Source organism: Tachyglossus aculeatus, chromosome 11, assembly GCF_015852505.1.
Source record: "Tachyglossus aculeatus isolate mTacAcu1 chromosome 11, mTacAcu1.pri, whole genome shotgun sequence".
NCBI classification, from domain to species: domain Eukaryota; kingdom Metazoa; phylum Chordata; class Mammalia; order Monotremata; family Tachyglossidae; genus Tachyglossus; species Tachyglossus aculeatus.
In genome coordinates, this window is record NC_052076.1 from 42,931,844 (window position 1) to 42,958,630 (window position 26,787).

General features: G+C 47.9%; 1 protein-coding gene across 1 annotated transcript in view; it reads left to right on the forward strand.

The window, feature by feature from the left end:
* LOC119934259 (dual specificity protein phosphatase 22-A-like) overlaps positions 1-26,787 on the forward strand; it is an 84,224-nt gene that overhangs the window by 7,649 nt on the left and 49,788 nt on the right. The window contains exons 2-3 of the mRNA XM_038753700.1: positions 7,467-7,500; positions 23,124-23,206. Of these exons, the coding sequence (XP_038609628.1) occupies positions 7,467-7,500; positions 23,124-23,206 (117 nt within the window). The remainder of the gene's footprint in view (positions 1-7,466; positions 7,501-23,123; positions 23,207-26,787) is intronic.

The window sequence follows — 26,787 nt, forward strand, 5'->3', positions numbered from 1 at the left end:
CGTTAGGCAAGTCACATGACTTATCTCTGCCTCAGTTTCTTAATCTGTAAGATAGGGATTCAATGCATGTTCTCTCTCCTGCTTAAACAGTAAGCCTATGAGGGACAGGGGCTGCGTCCAACTTGATTATCTTGCATCTACCACAGTGCTTTGTGCACTGTGTGCCAAACATTGTACTCTTATCAAATACCACAATTATTCCTAGAAGGGAAGGGGGAACAGCAGGGGCAACTGAAACCTCTTCCAGGCTAGTATTGGCTCCCAGACCAGTTTGGTGATCGGGGCTCAAGGTTGTGGCTCATTCCCTCCAACGCTGCCCCTGTAGAGGATGGGAGGGTGGGAACCCGGGATCGTGAGGGGAACCAGCCATGTACCCCACGATGCAACTAGGTTGTGTTCCTTGAAACACGTGGTTATATCGTGGAGTGTGTTTTCCTTTGAGCTTGCCTGCAGTTATTTAGGATCAGCACCACAATCTCGAGTTCTAGTCTGGAGCAGGCTAGTTTGCACTGGGGAGAGTATAATAGAGTTATTGGACATGATCCTTTTTTATGGTATGGTATTTAAGTGCTTACCCTGTGCCAGACATCCTACTAATTGCTGGGGTAGATACAAGGTTGTCAGGTTGGACACAGTCCCTGTCCTGCATGGGGCTCACAGTCTCAATCCCCGTTTTACAGATGAGGTAACTAAGGCCCAGTGAAGTGACTTTCCCAAGGGGATACAGCAGACAAGTGGCGGAGTCAGGATTAGAACCCAGAGCCTCCTGATTTCCCAGGTCCTTGTTTGTGGGGGAGAAGGGCGCTAAAATTAATTACAGATAGGAGGACGTGAGAATGAAGGTATAATCAATCAATCAATCAATCGTATTTATTGAGCGCTTACTATGTGCAGAGCACTGTACTAAGTGCTTGGGAAGTACAAATTGGCAACACATAGAGACAGTCCCTACCCAACAGTGGGCTCACAGTCTAAAAGGGGGAGACAGAGAACAGAACCAAACATACCAACAAAATAAAATAAATAGGATAGAAATGTACAAGTAAAATAAATAAATAAATAAATAAATAGAGAATAAATATGTACAACCATATATACATATATACAGGTGCTGTGGGGAAGGGAAGGAGGTAAGATGGGGGGATGGAGAGGGGGACGAGGGGGAGAGGAGGGAAGGGGCTCAGTCTGGGAAGGCCTCCTGGAGGAGGTGAGCTCTCAGCAGGGCCTTGAAGGGAGGAAGAGAGCTAGCTTGGTGGAGGGGCAGAGGGAGGGCATTCCAGGCCCGGGGGATGACGTGGGCCGGGGGTCGACGGCGGGACAGGCGAGAACGAGGTACAGTGAAGAGATTAGCGGTGGAGGAGCGGAGGTTGCGGGCTGGGCAGTAGAAGGAGAGAAGGGAGGTGAGGTAGGAGGGGGCGAGGTGATGGACAGCCTTGAAGCCCAGGGTGAGGAGTTTCTGCCTGATGCGCAGATTGATCGGTAGCCATTGGAGGTTTTTGAGGAGGGGAGTAATATGCCCAGAGCGTTTCTGGACAAAGATAATCCGGGCAGCAGCATGAAGTATGGATTGAAGTGGAGAGAGACACGAGGATGGGAGATCAGAGAGAAGGCTGGTGCAGTAGTCCAGACGGGATCGGATGAGAGCTTGAATGAGCAGGGTAGCAGTTTGGATGGAGAGGAAAGGGCGGATCTTGGCAATGTTGCGGAGCTGAGACCGGCAGGTTTTGGTGACGGCTTGGATGTGAGGGGTGAACGAGAGAGCGGAGTCGAGAATGACACCAAGGTTGCGGGCTTGTGAGAGGGGAAGGATGGTAGTGCCGTCAACAGAGATGGGAAAGTCAGGGAGAGGACAAGGTTTGGGAGGGAAGACAAGGAGCTCAGTCTTCGACATGTTGAGCTTTAGGTGGCGGGCGGACATCCAGATGGAGATGTCCTGAAGGCAGGAGGAGATGCGAGCCTGGAGGGAGGGGGAGAGAGCAGGGGCAGAGATGTAGATCTGGGTGTCATCAGCGTAGAGATGATAGTTGAAGCCGTGGGAGCGAATGAGGTCACCAAGGGAGTGAGTGTAGATTGAGAACAGAAGGGGACCAAGCACTGAACCTTGGGGAACCCCCACAGTAAGGGGATGGGAGGGGGAGGAGGAGCCTGCAAAAGAGACTGAGAAAGAACGACCGGAGAGATAAGAGGAGAACCAGGAGAGGACAGAGTCTGTGAAGCCAAGGTCAGATAGCGTGTTGAGGAGAAGGGGGGTGGTCCACAGTGTCAAAGGCAGCTGAGAGGTCGAGGAGGATTAGGACAGAATATGAGCCGTTGGATTTGGCAAGCAGGAGGTCATTGGTGACCTTTGAGAGGGCAGTTTCCGTGGAATGAAGGGGACGGAAGCCAGACTGGAGGGGGTCGAGGAGAGAGTTGTCGTTGAGGAATTCTAGGCAGCGCGTGTAGACAACTCGTTCAAGGATAACGAGGATTATCATTATAATAATAATGATGGCATTTATTAAACACTGTTCTAAGCGCTGGGGAGGTTACAAGGTGATCAGGTTGTCCCACGGAGGGCTCACAGTCTTAATTTTAATTTTACAGATGAGGTAACTGAGTCCCAGAGAAGTTAGGTGACTTGCCCAAAGTCACACAGCTAACAGTTGGCAGAGCCGGGATTTGAACCCACGACCTCTGACTCCAAAGCCCGGGCTCTTTCCAGTGAGCCAGGCTGCTTCCCCTAAGGTATCTCCATAAGTGTTATGGAAATGAGAATTCCCAAGTGCTTAGGGGATGGGGAAGTGCTGAAAGGAGAATGGGGGGAAGGGTTATGGGAGTGGGGGGAGATGAGAGATTAATTAGGGAAAGCCACCTGGAGGAAATGCCCCCATTATGCTAGGAGACAGGGTCTTGGAGCTTGGGCCTGGAAACCAGTACAATGAAATGATTTAAAACCTCCCCGTGAATTTCATGGGAACAGATTTTCACCTGTAATAATAATGATGGCATTTATTAAGCGCTTACTATGTGCAAAGCACTGTTCTAAGCGCCGGGGAGGCTGGGGAGGTTACAGGGTGATCAGGTTGTCCCATGGGGGGCTCACAGTCTTAATCCCCATTTTACAGAGGAGGAAGCTGAGGCACAGAGAAGTTAAGTGACTTGCCCAAAGTCACACAGCTGACAGTTGGCGGAGCTGGGATTTGAATCCGTGACCTCTGACTCCAAAGCCCATGCTCTTTCCACTGAGCCACGCTGCTTCTCTAATATCCACAGTTACCCAAGAGGCCAGGCTAACACAAGAACACAAGACTAGGAAAACTGTAGTTATGCAACAGACTGGCAGCCTAGAGAACATGAATTGTCACCCTTTTGCTGCTGCCAACTGGTTGTTTGACCTTGGGGAGGTCACTTTACCTCTGTACCTAGGATGATGAGAAGGAGTTAGTGGTATGAGGTTTGTGCGTGTATGTGTGTGTTTGCTCTCAACAAATATTACTCAGTAATTACTAAACCCCAAAGACATTTCCCTGATGCTCTGGTCATTCATTCATTGATTCAATCATATTTATTTAGCACTTACTGTGTGCAGAGCACTGTACTAAGCACTTGGGAAGTACAAATGGCAATATCTAGAGACGGTCCCTACCCACTAACGGGCTCACAGTCTTGAAGGGGGAGACAGACAACAACACAAAACAAGTCAGCTGCCTTTGTTCCACCTGCCACGTTGTGCCTGTGCTGTGACCGCCATAAAGAAGAAAATTGTTTAGTTTTTTAAATAGTCACTTGAAAATCCTCGAAAATAGCACGCCTCCCATTGCTACATATTCACAGCCCCTGAATCCACCCTTTACATGACCACTTGGAAGATTTTTGTGTGGGGTTGCCATGGAAATGCAAAACAAGGGCCCGAGTGGCTCTGGGCAGACTCCATTCTCCTTGTTGGCATTTAAATCAATCAATCGTATTTATTGAGCGCTTACTGTGTGCAGAGCACTGTACTAAGCGCTTGGGAAGTACAAGTTGGCAACATATAGAGACAGTCCCTACCTTGGTGAAGCTGGGGCATTGCAGGAGTCACTTGTTAGGTTTTCCCGTGAGCAACCACCTGGCTGTGGTCAGCGGGGAACATGGACTCTTTTGCTTTTTGGGAGATTGTGAGTGGAAATAGGAGATCAAAAACATTTTTTTTCCTTCTCTGCTGTCAGATCCTTGGCTGGTAAGTGACCAATTAAGGCCTATAGGTAGACTTATTTTCCCAAGCCTACAGAGTAAATTCTGTGAAGGGTTTCCTTTTCCAGGTTCTTGTGGTATTTGTTAAGCGCTTACCATGTGCCAGACACTGTACTAATCAATCAGTCGTATTTATTGAGCGCTTACTGTGTGCAGAGCACTGTACTAAGCGCTTGGGAAGTACAAGTCGGCAACACATAGAGACAGTCCCTACCCAACAGCGGGAAGCGCTGGGGTGGAATACAAGCACATCAAGTTGGTCACAGTCCCTGTCCCATATGGGGCTCACAATCTTAATTCCCATTTTACAGAAGAGGGAATTGAGGCATAGGAGCTGGGATTAGAACTCAGGTCTTTCTGACCCTCAGGCCCATGCTCTATTCACTAGGCATGCTACTTCCATGTGTACACACACACAGGCATATGTGTATTTCTGCTCCATTTATTTCAGCCATTCTAGATGTAAATATTTTTGTTTCCAAGCACTTAGTACAATGCTTTGTACACAGTAAGCTCTCAATAAATACCACTGATTGTATCTCCTGTTAGAGCATCTCCTTGTGAACAGGGAGCATGTCACTTCGTTATTCTATACTTCCCAAGTGCTTTGTACAGTGCACTCCTCCAAGTGGCTGCTCAAAATCAATCAATGCTATTTATTGAGCGCTTACTGTGTGCCAAGCCCTGGACTAAATGTTTGGGAGAATACACTATAGTAGGGTAGATAAGGCACGATCCTAGCCTACAAGGAGTTGGGAGAGAAGCAGCATGGCCTAGTAAATAGAACATAGGCCCGGGAGTCAGAAGGACCAGGTTCCTATCCTGCCTCTGCCACTTGTTTGCTGTGTGACCTTGGGCAAGTCACTTCACTTCTCTGTGCCTCATTTACCTCATCTGCAAAATGGGGATGGAGACTGCAAGCCCCTTGTGGGACAGGGACTGTCCAACCTGATTTGTTTGGACAGCACCCCAGCGCTTACCATAGTAAGCACTTAACAGCTACATTTATTATTATTATTGAGTACTCCTCAACTTCCTCCACTTCCTCTTCTTCCTCCTCCTCTTTACCCTCTTCCTCCTCCTCCTCGAAAGGAAAGTGGCTTTAGTCCTGGTTTTGCCAAGTTCAGGATCAGGTTGTCCTTGGAAGCTCCTGGAGGGTGAGGACCCTGTCTTCTCTGTTTCCTGCAGTGCCTAGTGTCGCAGGGTCCCACACCGGAGGGGTTCTTACGAGTCAGAAGACCTGCATTGTAATTCTGGCTCTGCCACTTGCCCGCTGTGTGACTCGGGCAATGACCTTGGGCTTGTCACCCAAGTTCTCTGAGCCTCAGTTTCCTCATCTGCAAAAATGGGAATGAAATATCTGTTCTCCCTCCTACTTAGATGGTAAGCCCCGTGTGGGGCCTGATTATCTTTTATTTATTTGTATTGTATGCTCCAAAGTAATTAATACAGTGCTCTGCACACAGCAAGCACTCAATAAATATGATGGATTGATTTTATCACAGCACTTAGTACAGTGCTTGGCACAGTAAGTGCTAACCTTTTCACCGTTCCTTGATCCCGTCTATCTCACCACTGACCCCTTGCCCACATCCTGCCTCTGGCCTGTAACACTCTCCCTCCTCAAATCTGACAGACATTTACTCTCCCCCTGTTCAAAGCCTTATGAAAGGCACATCTCCTTCCCTGACTAAGCCCTCCTGTCTTCTTCTCCCACTCCATTTTGCATCGCCGTGACTTGCTCCCTTTATTCACCCCCCATCCCAGCCCCACAGCCCTTATATGCATATCTCTAATTTATTTATTTATATTAATTTCTGTCTTTCCCCTCCCCGCCTCTAGATTGTAAGCTCGTTGTGGGCAGGGAATGTGTCTGCTTGTTGTTGTATTATACTCTCCCAAATGCTTAGTACAGTGCTATGCACACAGTAAGTGCTCAATAAATGCGATTGAATAAATCTGATGAAATGGAGAGCTTGGAGGTGCCTGTCTTCAGGTGCCCATGGAAAAATGGGTGTCTTCGGTGCCCAGAGCATAAAGTGCTTCCTTCCAGCCCAAGTTCGCCTGAGCTGGGAAGATTTTCTCCACTCTCACCTACTTTTGACATTATTTAATGTTTATTATGGCATCCTACAGAATCATTACTTGTGTAATCAAACAGCCAAGGGTTAAGCATTACTCTATCCACACATCGAATGCTAGATCATCAACATAAAATAGTCAGTCAAATCAATAACCGATCCCTAGTTGTGGGGCTCTTTTTCGGCAATTGATTTTTGAGGATGATTGATATTTAACTTTGTTTTTTTGGAATTAATTTATTTTTTATGGTATTTGTTAAGCACTTACAGTGTGCCAGTTCTATGTGCTGGGGTAGATACAAGATAATCCGGTTGGACACAGTCCTTGTCCCAAATGGGGCTCACAGTCTTAATCTCCATATTGCAGTTGAGGTAATTGAGGCCCAGAGAAGTGAAGTGACTTGCCCAAGGCCACCCAGCAGACAAATGAGAGAACCAGGACTAGAACCCAAGTCGTTCTGACTCCGTCCCATGCTCTATCCATTACACCATGCTACTTCTGACATAGTTGTGCGCAGTATAGTGCTTTGTTCAAAGAGAGCTCTCAATAAATATCATTGATTAATGTGTGACCATTAATAAGATTGTCAGTCATCTGGCGTCAGATGATTGGAAAATGCTCCCATCGTCAAGTCAAGAGCGAGTGGGTAAAGGTGCTTTGGTAATCTGGGCCAGGGTCCTCTTACCTCTCTGAGATTTCTTTCTGTCACTTTGACAACTATCTCTTTCTCAGGGGCTGAGTTTCTCTCCCCCTCCTGGCATTCATTCATTCATTCAGTTGTATTTATTGAGCACTTTCTGTGTGTAGAGCACTGTATTAAGCACTTTGGGAGAGTACAATAGACACATCCCCTGCCGACAATGAGCTTACAGTCTAGAGGCGGGGAGACAGACATTAATTGAAATCAGTAAATTATAGATATGTACTTAAGTGCTGTGGGGCTGGGAGGGAGGAAGGACAAAGGAAGCAAGTCAGGGTGACGCAGAGGGAGTGGGAGAAGAGGAAAGTCGGGGGCTTAGTCAGGGAAGGCCTTCTGGATGCCTTCAATAAGTGCACATTTGAGGCAAAGCCTTTCTCCCAGCGGGAAGGGTGAGGGATGTAGTAGGTGGGCTGGGGGTAGCCGCGTTCCCTTCCCAACACAAATCTCTTTTTTCCATTTTTTTTTTTGTCAGGTCCTCGAGGGCCTCTACCTGGGAAACATTCGGGGTAAGTCTGGGGGCGGGGGTTATCCCATCTACACTGTCCAACAGGACTGACTCTTCTGTAAGGTGGGGAGGGCTGAGGTCTTGACCATTCAGGACTGTTTCCTGAGGGAAAGGAAGTTTCCAAAGCTAGCCCTTGTCAACTGCTTTGGTTCAGCTGCCTCCAAACACACCTGCTGTGTGTGTTCTCATCAGGGAGGTTTCCCCCTACCCCACCCAGCCTGTCCTCTCACTGCCTTCATAAACACAAGCTATTCTATCAAGCTACCAAGGAAGGTGGTGAAATCTACTCCTCCCCATGGCTGTCATGTTTTTAAAAATAGCCACCCCCTGCTAGGTGGTTTAGGCTTTCATCTCCCTGTGGGGTGGCCCCTGGGTCACTTGGTCTCTGACGGTCTTCCGGCGGCTAGTGTTTGAGTCTATGAATCTGACTTAGGAAATTCTCCTGCAACTTTGGGAAGGAAGTCAAGATTACGATGCCCTTTTGCAGAATAGTTGAATACTAAGGTTCCCCAGAGAGCAGGGAATTTGCCTCTCTCAGCAAGACCAGATCAGCAAGGTTTCTCTCTGCCCGCCTCCACTTTTCTGTGCGGTGCCTCTCTTGAAGCTGGGTGACTCTTCTAGCCCACACTGAATATCCTCACCCTTGCTGTGCTCTCCAGGACTGCTCAGGGACTGAAAGAAAGGAGGCCCAGGTGGCTAAGAGGAGAGACAGAGATTGGACCTGAAACAATCAATTGTATTTATTGAGAACTCACTGTATGCCCAACACTGTACTAAATGCTTGGGAGAGTACCATATAACCGAGTTCGTAGACATTTTCCTTGCTCACAATGAGCTTACAGTCTAAACGGGGAGACGGACATTCATAGAAAGAAATTAAGGATATGTACATTAATGTTCTGGGGCTGAAGGAGGGGCGAATAAAGGGAGCAAATCCAAGTGCAAGGGTGATGCAGAAGAGAGTGGGAAAAGAGGAAATGAGGGCTTAGGCAGGGAAGGCCTCTTGGAGGAGATGTGCCTGCGATAAGGTTTTGAACATAGGGAGAGTAATTGTTGGATGTGAAGAGGAGGGCAGAGGCATGATGTGGTTGAGAGGTCGGCGGTGAGATGGAGGTACACTTAGAACCACTGCAGATTGAGGGAGAAGCTGGATGTGGGCCTGTGGTAGGTTAAATGGCTATCTTTGTGAGGAGTCCCCTCTGGCTAATTTTCTGTGTCTGTCTGCAGAGCTAAGCAACCTGCCCTTTATAGCCTGCTGGGCACTTGCGAGTCTGAGAGCAAATCTTAGACTTCCGGGCAGGGAAAACAGCTGTGCTTTCATGGTTTAGGTGTTAGAGACTCTGCAGGTAGCAATTAGGCGACATTTAGGAGTCTCCTAGCTGGAAGCCCATCAGCCCTAACCAATTAGATGTGCTTCTACTTTGATGTTTTCAGTGCAATGGAAGTGGAAGGAATTTCCTCAGTGGGAGCATCATTGCTAGCAAGGAAAAGATGATTCCTAGGTTCAGCTGGTTTTCTTTTGGGGATGAAGTTTGACAGGCCTTCTCTGCTTGCAGCCTCAGCACCTCTCCTCCATCCCAGGCTTGGCTGATCTCCAGCTGGCGGTCTGTCAGGTCAGATTGCCGCAATGGCTCTGAGGTGCTAGGGCTGCAGATCGAAGAGACGCTTTCTTCTGTACTGGATTAAATGCAGGAACCAGAGGAGCAGGAGTGGTGGGACTCAAATGCAATTGGGCTTAGTTCCATTTGGGAATCGGTTTGGCCTAATGGAAAGAGCACGGTCCTGGGAGTCAGAGGACTTGGGTTGTAATCCCAGCTCCCTCCTTGCTTGCTCTGTGACTGTGGGTATATCACTTAGTACCTCTAAGCCTCACTTCCTCATCTGTAAAATGAGGATAAATCACCTGTTCTTCCTCACCCTTAGACTTTGGAGTCCTGGGTGATTAGGGACTGTGTCCAGTCTGATTACTGGGTACCTATCCCAGGGCTCTGCACAGTGCTTAATATGTGGTACCTTGTTCACTTCAAGTTTATCCTTTCCTGCCTCAACTCAGCCCTCTCCTCTGCCAGACAAAACTATTTCTCCTCCCTTATTGACACCCATGCCCATCACCCCCGCCAGCTCTTCCGTACACTCAACTCCCTTCTCAGGCCCCCGGTTCCTCCCCCTCCTCCTTCCCTCACCCCCAACGATCTGGCCTCCTACTTCATTAACAAAATTAAATCCATCAGGTCCGACCTCCCCAAAGTCTCTTCCCCCCTTTCTCCATCCCCCCGGCTCTCAACACTCTCTGCTACTCTCCCATCCTTCCCAGCAGTGTCCTCAGAGGAGCTTTCCTCCCTCCTCTCAAGTGCTACTCCGGCCACCTGTGCTTCTGACCCCATTCCCTCTCATCTCATGAAATCTCTCGCTCCATCCCTTCTCCCCTCCTTAACTTCCATCTTCAACCGCTCACTCTCCACTGGTTCCTTCCCCTCTGCCTTCAAACATGCCCATGTCTCTCCCATCCTAAAAAAAACCCTCTCTTTACCCCACCTCACCTTCTAGTTATCGTCCCATATCCCTCCTACCATTCCTTTCCAAACTCCTTGAACGAGTTGTCTACACGCGCTGCCTAGAATTCCTCAACAACAACTCTCTCCTCGACCCCCTCCAGTCTGGCTTCCGTCCCCTTCATTCCACGGAAACTGCACTCTCAAAGGTCACCAATGACCTCCTGCTTGCCAAATCCAACGGCTCCTACTCTGTCCTAATCCTCCTCGACCTCTCAGCTGCCTTTGACACTGTGGACCACCCCCTTCTTCTCAACACGCTACCTGACCTTGGCTTCACAGACTCCGTCCTCTCCTGGTTCTCCTCTTACCTCTCCGATCGTTCTTTCTCAGTCTCTTTTGCAGGCTCCTCCTCCCCCTCCCATTCTCTCACTGTGGGGGTTCCCCAAGGTTCAGTGCTTGGTCCCCTTCTGTTCTCGATCTACACGCACTCCGTTGGTGACCTCATTCGCTCCCACGGCTTCAACTATCATCTCTACGCTGATGACACCCAGATCTACATCTCTGCCCCTGCTCTCTCCCCCTCTCTCCAGGCTCGCATCTCCTCCTGCCTTCAGGACATCTCCATTTGGATGTCTGCCCGCCACCTAAAGCTCCACATGTCGAAGACTGAACTCCTTGTCTTCCCTCCCAAACCTTGCCCTCTCCCTGACTTTCCCATCTCTGTTGAAGGCACTACCATCCTTCCCGTCTCACAAGCCCGCAACCTTGGTGTCATCCTTGACTCCGCTCTCTCATTCACCCCTCACATCCAAGCCGTCACCAAAACCTGCCGGTCTCAGCTCTGCAACATTGCCAAGATCCGCCCTTTCCTCTCCATCCCAACCGCTACCCTGCTCATTCAAGCTCTCATCCTATCCTGTCTGGACTACTGCACCAGCCTTCTCTCTGATCTCCCATCCTCGTGTCTCTCTCCACTTCAATCCATACTTCATGCTGCTGCCCGAATTATCTTTGTCCAGAAATGCTCTGGGCATATCACTCCCCTCCTCAAAAATCTCCAGTGGCTACCAATCAATCTACGGATCAGGCAAAAACTCCTCACCCTGGGCTTCAAGGCTGTCCATCACCTCGCCCCCTCCTACCTCACCTCCCTTCTCTCCTTTTCCAGCCCAGCCCGCACCCTCCGCTCCTCCACCGCTGATCTCCTCACCGTACCTCGCTCTCACCTGTCCCGCCATCGACCCCCGGCCCACGTCATCCCCCGGGCCTGGAATGCCCTCCCTCTGCCCATCCGCCAAGCTAGCTCTCTTCCTCCCTTCAAGGCCCTTCTGAGAGCTCACCTCCTCCAGGAGGCCTTCCCAGACTGAGCCCCTTCCTTCCCCTCCCCCTCGTCCCCCTCTCCATCCCCCCCATCTTACCTCCTTCCCTTCCCCACAGCACCTGTATATATGTTTGTACATATTTTTTACTCTATTTATTTATTTATTTATTTTATTTGTACATATCTATTCTATTTATTTCATTTTGTTCGAATGTTTGGTTTTGTTCTCTGTCTCCCCCTTTTAGACTGTGAGCCCACTGTTGGGTAGGGACTGTCTCTATATGTTGCCAATTTGTACTTCCCAAGCGCTTAGTACAGTGCTCTGCACATAGTAAGCGCTCAATAAATACGATTGATGATGATGATGATGATGATGGTAAGCACTTTTTAAAAAATGATATTTATTATGGGCTTACTATGTGCCAGGCACTGGACTAAGTGCTGGGGTAGATACAGGTTAATCAGGTTGGACACAGTCTGTGCCCCACATAGAGCTCACAGTCTTAATCATCATTTTGCAGATAAGGTAACTGAGGCACAGAGAAGTAAAGTGATTTATCCAAGATGGGATTCGAACCCAGGTCCTCCAATTCCCAATCCCGTGCTCTTTCCGCTAGATCACGGTGCCCAATAAATACCATGATTCCTATTTATTTCCCTTCAAAATTCACTGCACCCCTGTTTTAGGAGTATGGGGCTCCCCGGGCCAGAACTCAGAAGTTCCTGGCTTCCAGCCTTGTGCTCTTCACGGGTGCCTAGCCCAGTAGACTGCCGGGTGGTCCCCAACTTTTTCCAGAGTGGGGAGAGGGAGCGGGGCTCGGGTCCCTGACCACTGAGCCCCAGCCTCTTGGTAGTACCATACAAAACACCACTGAGGGTCAGAAATCCTGCCCCTGGAAGCTACAGACTTACCGTGGCAGCAGGGACATGTTCCCAGCTCCACCACCTGTCTGCTCTGTGTCCTTGAGCAAGTCACTTCACTGTTCTGGGCCTCAGTTACCTCATCTGTAAAATGGGGATTAAGATTGTGATCCCCATGAGGTACATGGACTGTGTCGAAGCCAATTACCTTGTATCTACCCCAGCGCTTAGAGCAGTGCCTAGCATATTGCTCACTTACTCTGTGCAGAGAACTATACTGAGCACCTAGGAGGGTACAATCGAGTTAGTAGGCACAATCTCTGCCCTTAAGGATAGATCGTATCTCCCGAGTGCTTATCTAACAACCTAATGGAGAGATAGATATTCAAGTAAATGACAGATTCTCCCAAGTGCTTAGTACAGTGCCCTGCATACAGGAAGTGCTCAATAAATGCGATGGATTGATAGGATGAAGCAAAAGAGTGTAAAGATATGAACGTAAGTGTTACTGGCGTGGAAGGGGAGTGAGGACCCAAGACAGGGAAATGGGATAGGGAGATGAGATTAATCAGGGAAAGCCTCTAGGAGGAGTTGTGATTTCAGAAGGGCTTTGAAGATGGGGAGAGTAGTAGTCTACTCTCTGGACCAAAGGACGTGTGGCCTTGGGAGCTCTGAAGTTGGAAGCAGGGAAAGAACCTGAATCCCAGGGTCAATCCCAAGGGAGTAGCGACTCTATTCTTCCTTGTGACTCAAATCTGCCCAGATTACGTAGCGGGCCCGCAATGGAACTGGTAGAACCACACAAGAAGGAGTCTCATTGTGTGGATCACTCCCCTCTGGTCTTCAAGGTCTGTTGAGTGGGGAAGAGGTAGGGAGGTGGGAGTCGACGCAAGACTCCTTTTAGACTGTGAGCCCACTGTTGGGTAGGGACTGTCTCTATATGTTGCCAACTTGTACTTCCCAAGCGCTTAGTACAGTGCTCTGCACAAAGTAAGCGCTCAATAAATACGATTGATGATGACTTGAATCTGCAAGAGGGCTTGGGGAGAGAGCATCAGAAAGGCAAGGGGGAGAGATACCAGGCAACAGTGATCGCAGTATTATTGAGCACTGTCATTCATTCATTCAGTTGTATTTATTGAGCACTTACTGTGTGCAGAGCACCGTACTAAGAGCTTGGGAGAGTACAGGACAACAATAAACAGCCACATTCTCTGCCCACAAGGAGCTGGGATTTGGATTGGGGGACCACTTGGACGCTCGGGACTAGAATAAGCTGGGACTGGCCCGAATGTGACTCTAGGAAAAGTCTGTGGATGGACAGCCTGCGGGAGTCGGGGCAGGTCTGACAAATCCTCAGTAAATACGATCGACTCACTGGCAATTTGATTAGTGGGAGAACTGAGATCTGGAAAGGTAAAAGATTTGCCCAGAGGCGCTTTTTATCCATCACAGATTGCCCTTCTTTCATCTCCCTCCCTCCTATTGACGCTCCTTAGGTCTGCCCGTGTACCCCTTCTGCTTCTTGCCTTGGGCTGGTGTCCAGCTCAGTCTCTAGGGGCCAGGTCCTGTCCACCCTGTCCACCAACCCCAGCTAAATCATAATAGTAATAATTCTGCTATTTGTTAGGCACTCAGTGTGTGCCAGGTACTGTACTAAGTGCTGGGATAGATGTTATCCAGATTGGACATAGTCCATGTCCCACAGTCATTCATTCAGTCATATTTATTGAGCACGTACGGTGAGCAGAGCACTGTACTAAGCGCTTGGAAGAGTACAGTACACAATCAACAAACACATCCCTTGCCCACTGGGGGCTTACAGTCTTAATCTCCATTTTACAAATGAGGTAACTGAGACACAAAGAAGCTAAATGACTTGTCCATGGCCACATGGCAGACAGGTGGCAGAGGGGGGATTAGAACCCTGGTCCTTTTGATTCCCAGGCCTGTGCTGTATCCACTAGGCCATGCTGCTGCTTCGGACAATCCTCCTGTTCAGTTTAAATGGCAACTGGCATTGACAGAAGGAAGTTGGAGGGGGTTGATGTTTCGGCCAGTGACTGTGCAAATCCCAATGGTGTTTACCTCAGGGAGAAAGCAGGCTCTCAACTGGATGAGCTGAGTGCCGTGAAAGCGGCTTTCAGTAAAGGTCAGAGAGAGGTGGGCATTGAGTGGGCCGGAGTGAAGTTGGCTCTTCTGTAGTGTTCAATTACAGACTTCTTTCCGACTCATTTCTCTCTTCCCGGTGCTCATTTGTAAAAGTGTCAAATGGCTAGAATCAACACTGCAGGGTTGTTTGAAAAGAAAAACCAAAGTGATAGAAGGAGACTAAGCTGTCATTCTGTCATTAGAGACACTCAGGTAACGAGTCGGGGTGAGTGTTTGTGTGCAAAAGAACAGGGTTCCAGAGATCCCTTTTTGGGGCGGAGAGTCAGTTATCACGCAAAAGCTGCAACTTGTGTTGGGCCAAGGTCCAGATTTTCTGTTGTGTAATATGCTGAACAAGCAGAGCCCAACAAAGCCTTGAAAGGCATGGGAAAAGCCCCCTGCAAAGCCCCTACAAACACACACCCACACACCCACACACACACACCCACACACACCCACACCCACACCCACACATATATATATATATATATATTTTAAGAGGGGAAGCCCTGTGAGCCTGTTGTTGGGTAGGGATTGTCTCTGCTGCCGAATTGTACTGTCAAAGGGCTTAATATAGTGCGCTGCGTATTGTAAGCTTTCAATAAATACGACAATGAATGAATGCTTCCAGAACCTCACTTCTGTGTGGGACTTCTGGGAATGGTGGCCGGGTCCCAGCTCTAATAATAATAATCACAGTACTTGTTACACACTCACTATATGCCAAGCAAGGTTGGACACAGTCCCTCTCCCACATGGGGCTCACACTTTTACCCCTATTTCGCAGATGAGAGAACTGAGGCACAAAGAAGTGAAGTGACTCACCCAAGGTTACACAGCAGACATGTCACAGGGCCGGGATTTGAACCCAGGTCCTTCTCTCAGGCTTATGCTGAATTCAGTGAGCCATGCTGCTTCTCCTGAAAGGGGCCTGTGTTGGAGGAGGGAAGAGCATGCCGCTGCCTCAGTTTGGAGGAACTCGGAGCGGCTTGGATAAAAGTCACACAGGCACACGCACATACACCACAAAAGGGAACAGGATGGAAATAGAGAGGAAGGTGTGACCAATATTGCCGCAACTGATAGTCCTTTTTGTTACATGATTACCAAAATTGCTTTGGAAAGGCCTTGCAGATCTGCACAGGTCCAGTGTTTGAGAGAAATTAGCCTGGACCCCAGAGAAATCAGACTTCAGACAAACAGGAAAAAAGATAGCCTGAAAATGCGATTCATAGCAGATGTGCTGTACTGTATTCATTCATTCATTCAATCGTATTTATTAAGCGCTTACTGTGTGCAGAGCACTGTACTAAGTGCTTGGGAGAGAACAGTACAACAATAAACAGTGACAGTCCCTGCCCACAGCGAGTTCACAGTCTAGAGGCAAGGAGACAGACATCAATACAAATAAATAAAATGACAGATATGTACATAAATTCTGTGGGGCTGTGGTGGGGGGAGGAGCAAAGGGAGCAAGACAGGGCGACGCTGAAGGGAGTGGGAGCTGAGGAAAAGTGGGGCTTTGTTTGGGAAGGCCTTTTGGTGGAGATGTGCCTTCAGTAAGGCTTTGAAGGAGGGGCGGCAGTAATAACCTGTTGGATTTGAGGAGGAAATGCGTTCCAGGCTAGAGGCAGGATATGGGCCGGAGGTCAGCAGTGAGACAGGTGAGATCGAGGCACAGTGAGAAGGTTAACACCAGAAGAGCAAAGTATATGGGCTAGGTTGTAGAAGGAGAGAAGCAAGGTGAGGTAGGAGGGGCCAAGGTGATGGAGTGTTTGAAAGCCAGTGGTGAGGTGTTTTAGTTTGATACGGAGCTGGATGGGCAATCCCTGGAGTTATTTTGGGGGCCGGGGACGGGGACGACGTGTCCTGAACGTTTCTGTAGAAAGATGATTCGGGCAGTGGCGTGAAGTATGGACTGGAGTCGGGAGAGTCAGGAGGTTGGAAGGTCAGCGAGGAGGCTGATGCAGGAATCCAGGCGGGATAGGATGAGTGATTGTTTTAAGGTGGCAACACACTCAGGGCTACTGATTCTTATGGTCATCGCTGAATCACCCCAGCACGGGAAAGCGTAGACTGGGCTGAAGAAAATACTGTGGGCTGGTAAAGTTTTGAGGCTCTCTGCAAGCGAACGTGAAAATGTGCTTGCAAAATGCACTTTTTAAGTGGGGTACAGAAAGTGCCAGATTGTCCTTTAAAAACCATGCAGGAATGAACCTTGATCTCTATTGTTTTAGGCACAAAAGAGGTTTTCCATCAGTGGCATCACATGTTTTTACTCTGAAAAAGGCCAAGTTCAGATAGTTCTTACATTAATTCCCTGGGTTCCAGAGCCCTTGGGCCTATTTTTTCACATTGCTCCCAGCCTTACTCATAGCCATGTACAGGAATGCAGTCTGGCAGGGGAGGAAAGGGCCTTCATTTCCTGATTCTGTAATCAGGGCCCCAGGCTTCTTCAGTTGTACAAATAATCACCCCAAATAGTAAATGGATAAAGAAGTCATTCCACTTCTCTGTAGAAGAAAATAATAATGTTTCCCTTTAAAGTTCTTTACTCTATTCCTGTTAAGGATTTAGCCTCCCCGTCTTCCCACCCGCAATCTCAATTTCTCCCTCTCCCTCATTTTTGGGAATCAGGGAGGGGCAGAGATTTTGCAGATGGGGAAACAGAGGCCCAGAACAGTTCATCGTCACAGAAGAGATCTGAAGCAGAACTAGAACTAGAATCCTGCTCTCTGAATCCCTTCCCGCTGCCCTGTCCACCAGATAAAATGGCTTAAATTCATTCATTCAGTTCATTCGATCATATTTGAGTGCTTACTGTGTGCAGGGCATTGTACTCAGTACTTGGAAGAGTACAATACAAAAATAAACAAGACATATTCCCTGTCCACAATGAGCTTAGAGTTTACAGTCTAGACTCCCAAACATTTTTCTCTAACACTGACTCCTTACCTTCTGAACAGTCTCTCATTTCTTTCTGCCCCTGGGACATCCCCAGTGGTAAATTTGTGCCAGAACTCAGTCACTTTTCATTCTGTGTTCCCGTGTTTGCTTTGTTTCTCCCATTTAATTGGAAGATTCCTGAATCCTATTCCTCACATCTCCCAAAAGGATGCTCTCTGGACAGATTAGGTCAATCAATCAGTGGTGTTTATTGAGTGCTTACTGCATACAGATGCTGCACTAAGCACTTGGGAGAGTACAGAAGAGTTGGTGGATATGTTCTCTGCCCACAACGAGCTTACAGTCTGCTTAGTAAATACTGTTGAAAGCGTTGAAGGGGATCTTATCCCCTTCTGTATTTTTTTCTTTTCATTGAGGAGCCCTTCACCTTCAAATCCTCCTGACGTTTCTTCCAGGGCCTGAAGATAGAGCCCTCCAGTCTACTGACAAGCTAGAATTGACTTGTTTCAGCCCAGTGCTTGGTTTAAGAAGCAGCGCTTGGTTTGGAGAAACAGCGTGTCTCAATGGAAAGAGCACGGGCTTTGGAGTCAGAGGTCATGGGTTCAAATCCCGGCTCCGCCAATTGTCAGCTGCGTGACTTTGGGCAAGTCACTTAACTTCTCTGTGCCTCAGTTACCTCATCTGTAAAATGGGGATTAAGACTGTGAGCCCCCCGTGGGACAACCTGATCACCTTGTAACCTCCCCAGTGCTTAGAACAGTGCTTTGCACATAGTAAGCGCTTATTAAATGCCATGATTTAAGAGACCCTCAAGCTACCAGAACCTCGGACAGAGACCATGCAATACTCTAATACACCATTATGAGGCTCTGGACATTCCCCTGGGGCATGAACTTTTTTACTAAAACTGATATAAATTTTTTGTCCTTATGGTATTTGTTAAGCGCTTACTGTGTGCCAGGCATTGCACTAAATTCTGGGATAGATAACAAGCTAATCAGGTTGGACACAGTCCATGTCCTACATGGGGCTCACCTTCTTAATCTCCATTTTACAGATGAGGTAATTGAGGCACAGAGAAGTTGTGTGACAGTCCCAAAGTCTCACAGTAGACTAGTGGCAGGGCCAGGATTTGAACCCAGGTTCTTCTGACTCCAAGGCCTGTGCTCTTTCCACTAGGCCACGCTGCATCCCCAAGTGCACAGAGGTGTCTCTCTACTGTTGACTGGACTCCATAGAGAAGCAGCGTGGCTCAGTGGAAAGAGCCCGGGCTTTGGAGTCAGGGGTCATGGGTTCGAATCCTGGCTCTGCCAATTGTCAGCTGTGTGGCTTTGGGCAAGTCACTTAACTTCTCTGGGCCTCAGTTCCCTCATCTGTAAAATGGGGATTAAGACTGTGACCCCCCCGTGGGACAACCTGATCTCCTTGTAATCTCCCCAGCGCTTAGTACAGTGCTTTGCACATAGTAAGCGCTTAATAAATGCCATTATTATTATTATTATTATTATTATTATTATTATTATATGGCCTTCATTCTCCTTTAGTCCTGGAGACAGAATCTTTTGTCTCAGAAAACGGCTCCAGGGATAAGGACCCAGAACAGGAAGGAGACCAGAGTAGAGGGAGAGAAGTGGGATGAAGAGAAAAATCCCACTGGGAGTGGAAGTTTTGTGGCTAGTGGGGCCATTTAACTAGGAAGAGAGCCCTTTCTCCTTCCCCCTTCTCCAAGTGTACCTGAATGACCACTTGTTGCCTACTCCATTTGAGTCCCTTGTCCAGGTTCAGGGCCCTTGTTGGATTATTGGAACCCCCCAGGTTCTAGTCCCTGTCTAACAAATACCGTTAAAAAGGAAATCTCTACACTGTTTGATCACACTGGGTCTTAGGATGGTTGCATAGAGAGAGTGTAAGGGGGTGGCTTTGGCTGGTTTAGACTGTGAGCCCACTGTTGGGTAGGGACTGTCTCTATATGTTGCCAATTTGTACTTCCCAAGCGCTTAGTACAGTGCTCTGCACATAGTAAGCGCTCAATAAATACGATTGATGATTGATGATGTCTCCTTGCCTGCCTCTTCCATCTCAGCAGTTGTCTTTTGGCTGAGACCCTAGTAAGGTTCTTTTTTATGGCATTTGTTAAGTGTTAAGTGCTTACTATGTGCCAGACTCTAGATATAAGCTGCATGGGGCTCACGGTCTTAATCCCCATTTTACAGATGAGGTAACTGAGGGCCAGAAAAGTGAAGTAACTTGCCCAAGTGCTGAAGCTAGGGTTAGAACTGACTCCTAGGCCTATGCTCTATCCACTGAATTGTGGCGTCTCAGCCTATGGCCTCTTCTCTTTCACTCATTTCAGAGCCCTGAACGTTACTAAGTGCTTGGGAAAGTTCACTGAAAGCCAAAGCCAATCTTTTTTTCAAGTACCCCAAGGACTAGGTCACCATCTTTTTCAGCTTCCTCCCCACTTTACCTCTGAATTCCTCTTCTTCCTCTTCATCCTTTTCTCATGTGCCCTGTGTGCCCTGTCTTCACTTCTTCCGCTCTCCACCATGTTCTGAGTAGTGACCACGGTAGAGGGGGTGGAAGCAGCTCTGAGCTTTATCACGCTGGCAGAAGCAAATGGTGATTTGTGCTGATCGATAGGAAAATCGAAAATTGAAACCAAAGGCAAATATCGCTGGCTGCTGTTGCCAGTATTACTGCATGCTGTGAGACCTGGGGCAAATCAGGAAAGCTGCATGGTCTAGTGGAAAGACCACGGGCTTGGGAGTCAGAGGATGAGGGTTCTAATCCTGGCTCTGCCCCATGTCTGCTGTGTGTTCTCGGGCAAGTCAGTTCACGTCTCTGTGCCTCAGTTACCTCATGTTTAAAATGGGGATTAAGCCTGTGGGCCTCATGTGAGACAGGGACTGTGTCCAACCTGGGATAAACCCCAGCACTGAAGAGCAGTGCTTAGCACATAGTAAGTGCTTAGCAAATACTCTCATTATTATCATTGTTATTGTTATTACTTAACCCCTTGTGCCTCGATTTTCTCATCTTTATAATAGGGATACAGTACCTGTATTCTCTCCCCCTTAGATTAGGAGCACCATGAGAGACAGGGGCTGTGTCTGATTGTATTGTTTCTCTCCCAGTGCTTACTGCAGTGCTCAGCCCACAGTCAGCACTTAGCAAATAGTGTATTATTATTGTTAGGATGACAATCATCCAGTTTATATGTAAATATGAAAAACTCTAGGCCATTGAGCCCCCGCTTAGACTGTGAGCTCCATGTGTGAACTCGTTGTTGGGTAGGGATTGTCTCTGTTGCCGAATTGTATTTTCCAAGCGCTTAGTACAGTGCTCTGCACACAGTAAGTGCTCAATAAATATGATTGAATGATTGAATGAATGTGGGGCAGGGACAGTATCCTATTTGTTTGTATCTCATCTACCCTGCCGCTTCATGTAGTGCTTGCCGCATAATGAATATTTAAAAAATTCTGCAATTATTGTTATTAGGATGGGATTTGGAAACCACAGTGTGGGAACAGGGGCAGAACATGTGGCTGGTATTGGGATATTCTGGAAAGGGAGAGTTTACCTCAGTTCAGATGGCCAGCGGGTAACTTCTGTGTTCCTGCTCTGGTGCTGTGGTCCGGTTCGGAGAGAAGCTCTGTCCTAGGCTCACGTGAGAGGAGAGGGACACATTTGGGAATAATTGTTCTTTTGAGCCTTGAAGGGATCTGTCTGTCTGTTCCTGCGAGGCTCTGAGGGATGATAATTCTTCTGAGTTACTCTGTGAGCCTGTGGAAGTGCGATCTCCCAGGACCAAGAGTTTCCATCTTCTGAAAATCTTGGCCTTGAGAATTGATGTTGTTTGTTTAAGTGAATTTAATTCCTACTGGCTCCGAGTTGTGGGGGGGTCACTGAGTGGACCCCGCTTTATCAAGCAAAGGGCACCTTGGGGCTTGGGAGAAAGATCTGAGTTGCTGTCTGTTGAAGTTCAAGCCCTCTCCCTCCCCTTGAGAGAGAGAGAGGGGGGAAATGGGATTGGCAAAAGGCCTTGATATCCAGAAAAAGGTCCTGCAGAGCTTGCTTTCCCTCCTGTGCACCTCCTCTAATCACGATTGGAATGAGCAGCAGGTTTTCCATAACTTTCCCTTGACCTCTCTCAAAATAATTCTCTCTGGTATCTGCTGGAGATGGCAGAGATGTGTGAGAGCACAGAAACGAGTAATTCCCTTGGCAGAAGAACAAGGAGGCCAATGTTAGCTGTCTAATTCCCACCAGTATATTTTTTTCCCAGGGCTAGGTATGGTGTTCTGCTCACATTAAGTGGTTAATGAATATTGTGCTACTAGTACTAGCCACCCCTTCTCTGGAAATTTCCTTCATAACACAGCACTAGGGCAAGGTGATTGACAAGGATGCAGTAGAACAGTGATGTCTGGAGGGAACCGTGATGGGTTGATGGGAGCCGCTCTAGATGGTGCCAATTTGTACTTCCCAAGCGCTTAGTACAGTGCTCTGCACATAGTAAGCGCTCAATAAATACAATTGATGATGATGATGATGATGAGGTGACTGGAGAAAGCGGACTTGAGACAAGGATGGATTAACTCCCCTGGTGGGCTCTGTGACTAACTGGTGTGGCGGATGTGATAATAATAATAATAATAATGATGGCATTTATTAAATGCTTACTATGTGCAAAGCACTGTTCTAAGCACTGGGGGGATACAAGGTCATGAGGTTGCCCCACGTGGGGCTCACAGTCTTCATCCTCATTTTACAGATGAGGGAACTCAGGCCCAGAGAAGTGAAGTGACTTGCCCAAAGTCACACAGCTGACAAGTGGCGGAGCCGGGATTTGAACCCATGACCTCTGACTCCAAAGCCCGGGTTCTTTTCCACTGAGCCACACTGCTTCTCCATGTGATGTATGATGCCATGACGTCTCACTGCATATGATCACTTTTGGAGCCGTTTCCCTGACCGTGGTCTGGTCCTAACTCCCCACTCAACTCCGAAATTGCTCCCCTCCCCAGTTGGCAGTTGTCTTCTTAGCTCCTCTGTGCCCTCAATTTGCAGGCTTAAGGGAGTTTGCCTGCAGAGTCTGGCCTCTGGCCCATGTGTATGTAAGTGTGTGTGGGTTTGTGTGTATGTCTGCAGGGACCAGTGACAAGATTTTAGGGTGTGGATTTAGGCTTCTCAGGGAGGAGAATGCCCTATGCCCTATCTGCACACTGGCTCCTTTGGGTCACATACAAACACATTTCTCTCTCTCCTTCTTTCTCTCTCTCTCTCACTCTCTCCCTTTTGTGGTATTTGTTAAGCACTTACCCTCTACCAGGCACCCATGCTGGCTCCCTTGAGTCTTTTTTTTTTTCTTTTTGTGGTATTTGTTAAGCGCTTACCATGTGCCTGTCACTGTACTAAACGCCGCAGTAGATCCAAGCTAATCAAGTTGGACGCAGTCCTTGGGGCTCCCAGTCTTAATCCCCATTTTACAGATGAGGTAACTGAGGCCCAGAGAAGGGACTTGCCCGAGGTCACCAGCAGACAAGTGGAGGGGCCGGGGTTAGAACTCAGGTCCTTCTGACTTCCAGGCCATGCTGCGTCTCAGCGTTGGAAGATATGTTCCCTGCCGTGTCCACAGGAAGCTAGGACTGCAGCCTCCCATTCCTGACCCTGAGGGAGTGTGTGTTGAAGAGGTAGAGTGGATTAGAGACTCAGCTTCACTCATGTCTTCCCAAACCTTCCGCTGGCCATGTATTGTCCAGCTAGCCAGACTCCTGGGGCCTGGGGAATAGGAGGTAGAAGAGCTAATCAGCCCCGCTTATGAGAGTCCTGGGCTCAGCCTTCCCACTCTCCAGAGTTCAGCTCCAACCCTTCCTTTGCCCGCAGATTCAGAAGACAGAGAGAATCTGGCCAAGAGCAAGGTCACGCACATCCTCTCCGTGCACAACAACGCTCAGCCTGTGCTGGAGGTGAGTAAGGCAGAGCTGATCCCTATAACCCACGGCAAGCACGGGGTTGGGGAAGAGAGGAGGGAGGGGGCCCCTATCCTTTTTTTAAGCTATTTATTAAACATCTACTATGTGTCAAACACTGTTCTAAGCACTGGGGTTGATACAAGCTAATTAGTTTGGATAAAGTCTCTGTCTGGAATGGGGCTCACAGTCTAAGTAGGAGGGAGGACAGCTATTCATTCATTTATTCGTTCAATTGTATTGAGTCCTTATTTTGTGCAGAGCACTATATTAAGCGCTTGGGAGAGTACAATACAGTGATAAACAGACACATTCCCTGACCTATTTAATCCCTGTTTTATGGTTGAGGAAACTGAGGTACGGAGAAGGTGAGTGATTTGCCCAAGGTCACACAGCAAGCAATTGGCAGAGCCAGGGTTAGAATCCTGGTCCTCTGACTCTCGGGCTTGTGCTCTTTCCATTAGGCCATCCTGCTTCTTGTGGTGTGGACCAAGGATGGCTCTGGCCCCTGCTCCCAAGCGCAGTCTCCTCTAGCGGGATGGCACGAAAAGTCCAAGGGGCCTGAGTCCCCTCTTTTAGGGCCTCACCTGCCCTTCTCGGTTCTCTCCTGGAATGTCTCTCCATTGCTCACTGAAGGGCAAGGAACCCACAGAGGGGAGATGTGTCACGTTGGCTTTTCCCTGCGCTCAAGGTTTTAACAAGGAGCCAGTTCTCTGCTTTGAACCCCAGAGCTCTTTTCCCAAATCTTGAAGGGACAGTGTTGACGTCGGTGTTGTTTTTTGTTTTCAGCCCGAACCAAGGGCCCTCCGCTGCACCACTCTGAACTAGGGGCTGACTGAGGTTACGTGGCTCATCCCCAACGAACTGTCAGTGGGGAGACAGGATGAATATGAATAGTCATCATATACGTTGCAAGTGACAAAGATTTAGAACCTGAAAGGATATACGTCAGCCCCCGTGGCCTGCATTTATACACTTAGAGGGATCGCAAGGGCTGGATTTGATCAGAATAGACATTTAAGTGGGATTACTCAAGGAAGGCTCCATGGAGGAGGTAGGCCTTTAACAAATTTGTGAAAGAGGGAAGGGCTATGGTCTAATAGGAAGCAGCGTGGCCTAGTGGGAAGAGAACTGTCTTTGGAGCCAGGAAACCTGAGTTTTATCTAATGTTGACTCTGCCAGTTGCCTGTTGTGTGTCCTTGGACAAGTCACTTAGCTTCTCAGTGCCTCAGTTTTTTGTTACTATTATTATTTATAAGGTTTAGAGCACTTGTGATGTGTCAGGCATAATAAGCCTGTGTGTCAGTGCTTAGTTACCTGTACCAAGCGCTGGGGTAGGTATAAGATAATCAGGCTGGACATGGTCTCTGTCCCACATGGAACTCATAGTTCAAGTAGGAGGGAGAACAGAAATTGAATCCCCATTCTACAGATGAGGAAACTGAGGCACTGAGGAGTTAAGTGACTTGCCTGAGGTCACACAGCAGGGAAATGGTAAAGCAGGATTAGAACCCAGGTCTATGCTCTTTCCACTAGGCCAGGCTTGCTTCCCACTGTTTTCTCATCTTTTAAAAACTGTTAAAATACCCACTCCCTCTTCCTGTTAGATTATTAGCCTCATGTGGGGCTAGGACTCTGCCTTATCTTCTTATATTGTATCACCTCAGTGCTTGTACAGTGAGTGCTTGGCAGATCAAAGTGCTTAGCAAATTCCATTATTATTTTTATTGTTAATATTATCATCTTTTAGACTGTGAGCCCACTGTTGGGTAGGGACTGTCTCTGTATGTTGCCAACTTGTACTTCCCAAGCACTTAGTACAGTGCTCTGCACACAGTAAGCGCTCAATAAGTACGATTGATTGATATTGATTGATCAAGATATAGGTGCAGGAGGAGAGATCTGAGGTGTTCCACTTCCCCAACTGGAAGGTGTGGTATTTAGGACCTCAGACGCATGAATCCCCACTCCTCACTCCCTGGGCATTTGTGGGTTGGGCTGGAGCGTGTTGCAAATGGGAGCAGTGAGGAAACGTTGGATCTGTGGAAGAGTAGGAGGAGCACAGCACGGTCCCGATGGAGATGAGCCCCGAAGAGTCCCGGGTGTTTGGCAGTGAGAGGGGCTGTCGGGTCTGTCATGGTTGGGAAGCAGCAGCTATGGAAACGGGAAGAATTTTCTGCTTTCTTGGGGTCCTACATCATGGACAGGCAATCTTTTAAAAAGGTAGGAAGCTTCTTCCTTACGCTGCTTGCCTCCCAGATGCCTGTTTATATTCAAAATGCCCAGGGGCTCTGTAATAATAATAATAATAATAATAATAATGGCATTTATTAAGCGCTTACTATGTGCAAAGCACTGTTCTAAGCGCTGGGGAGGTTACAAGCTGTTAGTATGTTTGGTTTTGTTCTCTGTCTCCCCCTTTTAGACTCTGAGCCCACTGTTGGGTAGGAACTGTCTCTATATGTTGCCGACTTGTACTTCCCAAGCGCTTAGTACAGTGCTCTGCACACAGTAAGCGCTCAATAAATGCGATTGATTGATTGATTGATCAGGTTGTCCCACGGGGGGCTCACAGTCTTAATCCCCATTTTACAGATGAGGTAACTGAGACACAGAGAAGTTAAGTTTAGACTGTGAGCCCACTGTTGGGTAGGGACTGTCTCTATATGTTGCCAGCTTGTACTTCCCAAGCGCCTTAGTACAGTGCTCTGCACACAGTAAGTGCTCAATAAATACGATTGATTGATTGATTAAGTGATTTGCCCGAAGTCACACAGCTGACAGTTGGCGGAGATGGGATTGTAGGAAACCTTATTCCTTCCATCAGAGGTTTTGGGGTCATGAAGGTGGAAACTCTGGGTCAGTCAATCGGTGGTATTTATTGAGTGCTTATTGTGTCCAGAGCACTGTACTGAGCGCTTGAGAGAGTACTATATAACATTCATTCAGTTCAATCATCATCATCATCATCAATCGTATTTACTGTGTGCAGAGCACTGTACTAAGCACTTGGGAAGTACAAGTTGGCAACAGATAGAGACGGTCCCTACCCAACAGTGGGCTCACAGTCTAAAAGGGGGAGACAGAGAACAAAACCAAACATACTAACAAAATAAAATAAATAGAATAGGTATGTACAAGTAAAATAAATAGAGTAATAAATTTGTACAAACATATATACATATAGTCAATCGTATTTATCATCATCATCATCAATCGTATTTATTGAGCGCTTACTGTGTGCAGAGCACTGTACTAAGCACTTGGGAAGTCCAAATTGGCAACATATAGAAACAGTCCCTACCCAACAGTGGGCTCACAGTCTAAAAGGGGTAGACAGAGAACAAAACCAAACATACTAACAAAATAAAATAAATAGATATGTGCAAGTAAAATAAATAAATAGAGTAATAAATATGTACAAACATATATACATATATACAGGTGCTGTGGGGAAGGGAAGGAGGTAAGATGGGGGGATGGAGAGGGGGACGAGGGGGAGAGGAAGGAAGGGGCTCAGTCTGGGAAGGCCTCCTGGAGGAGATGAGCTCTCAGCAGGGCCTTGAAGGGAGGAAGAG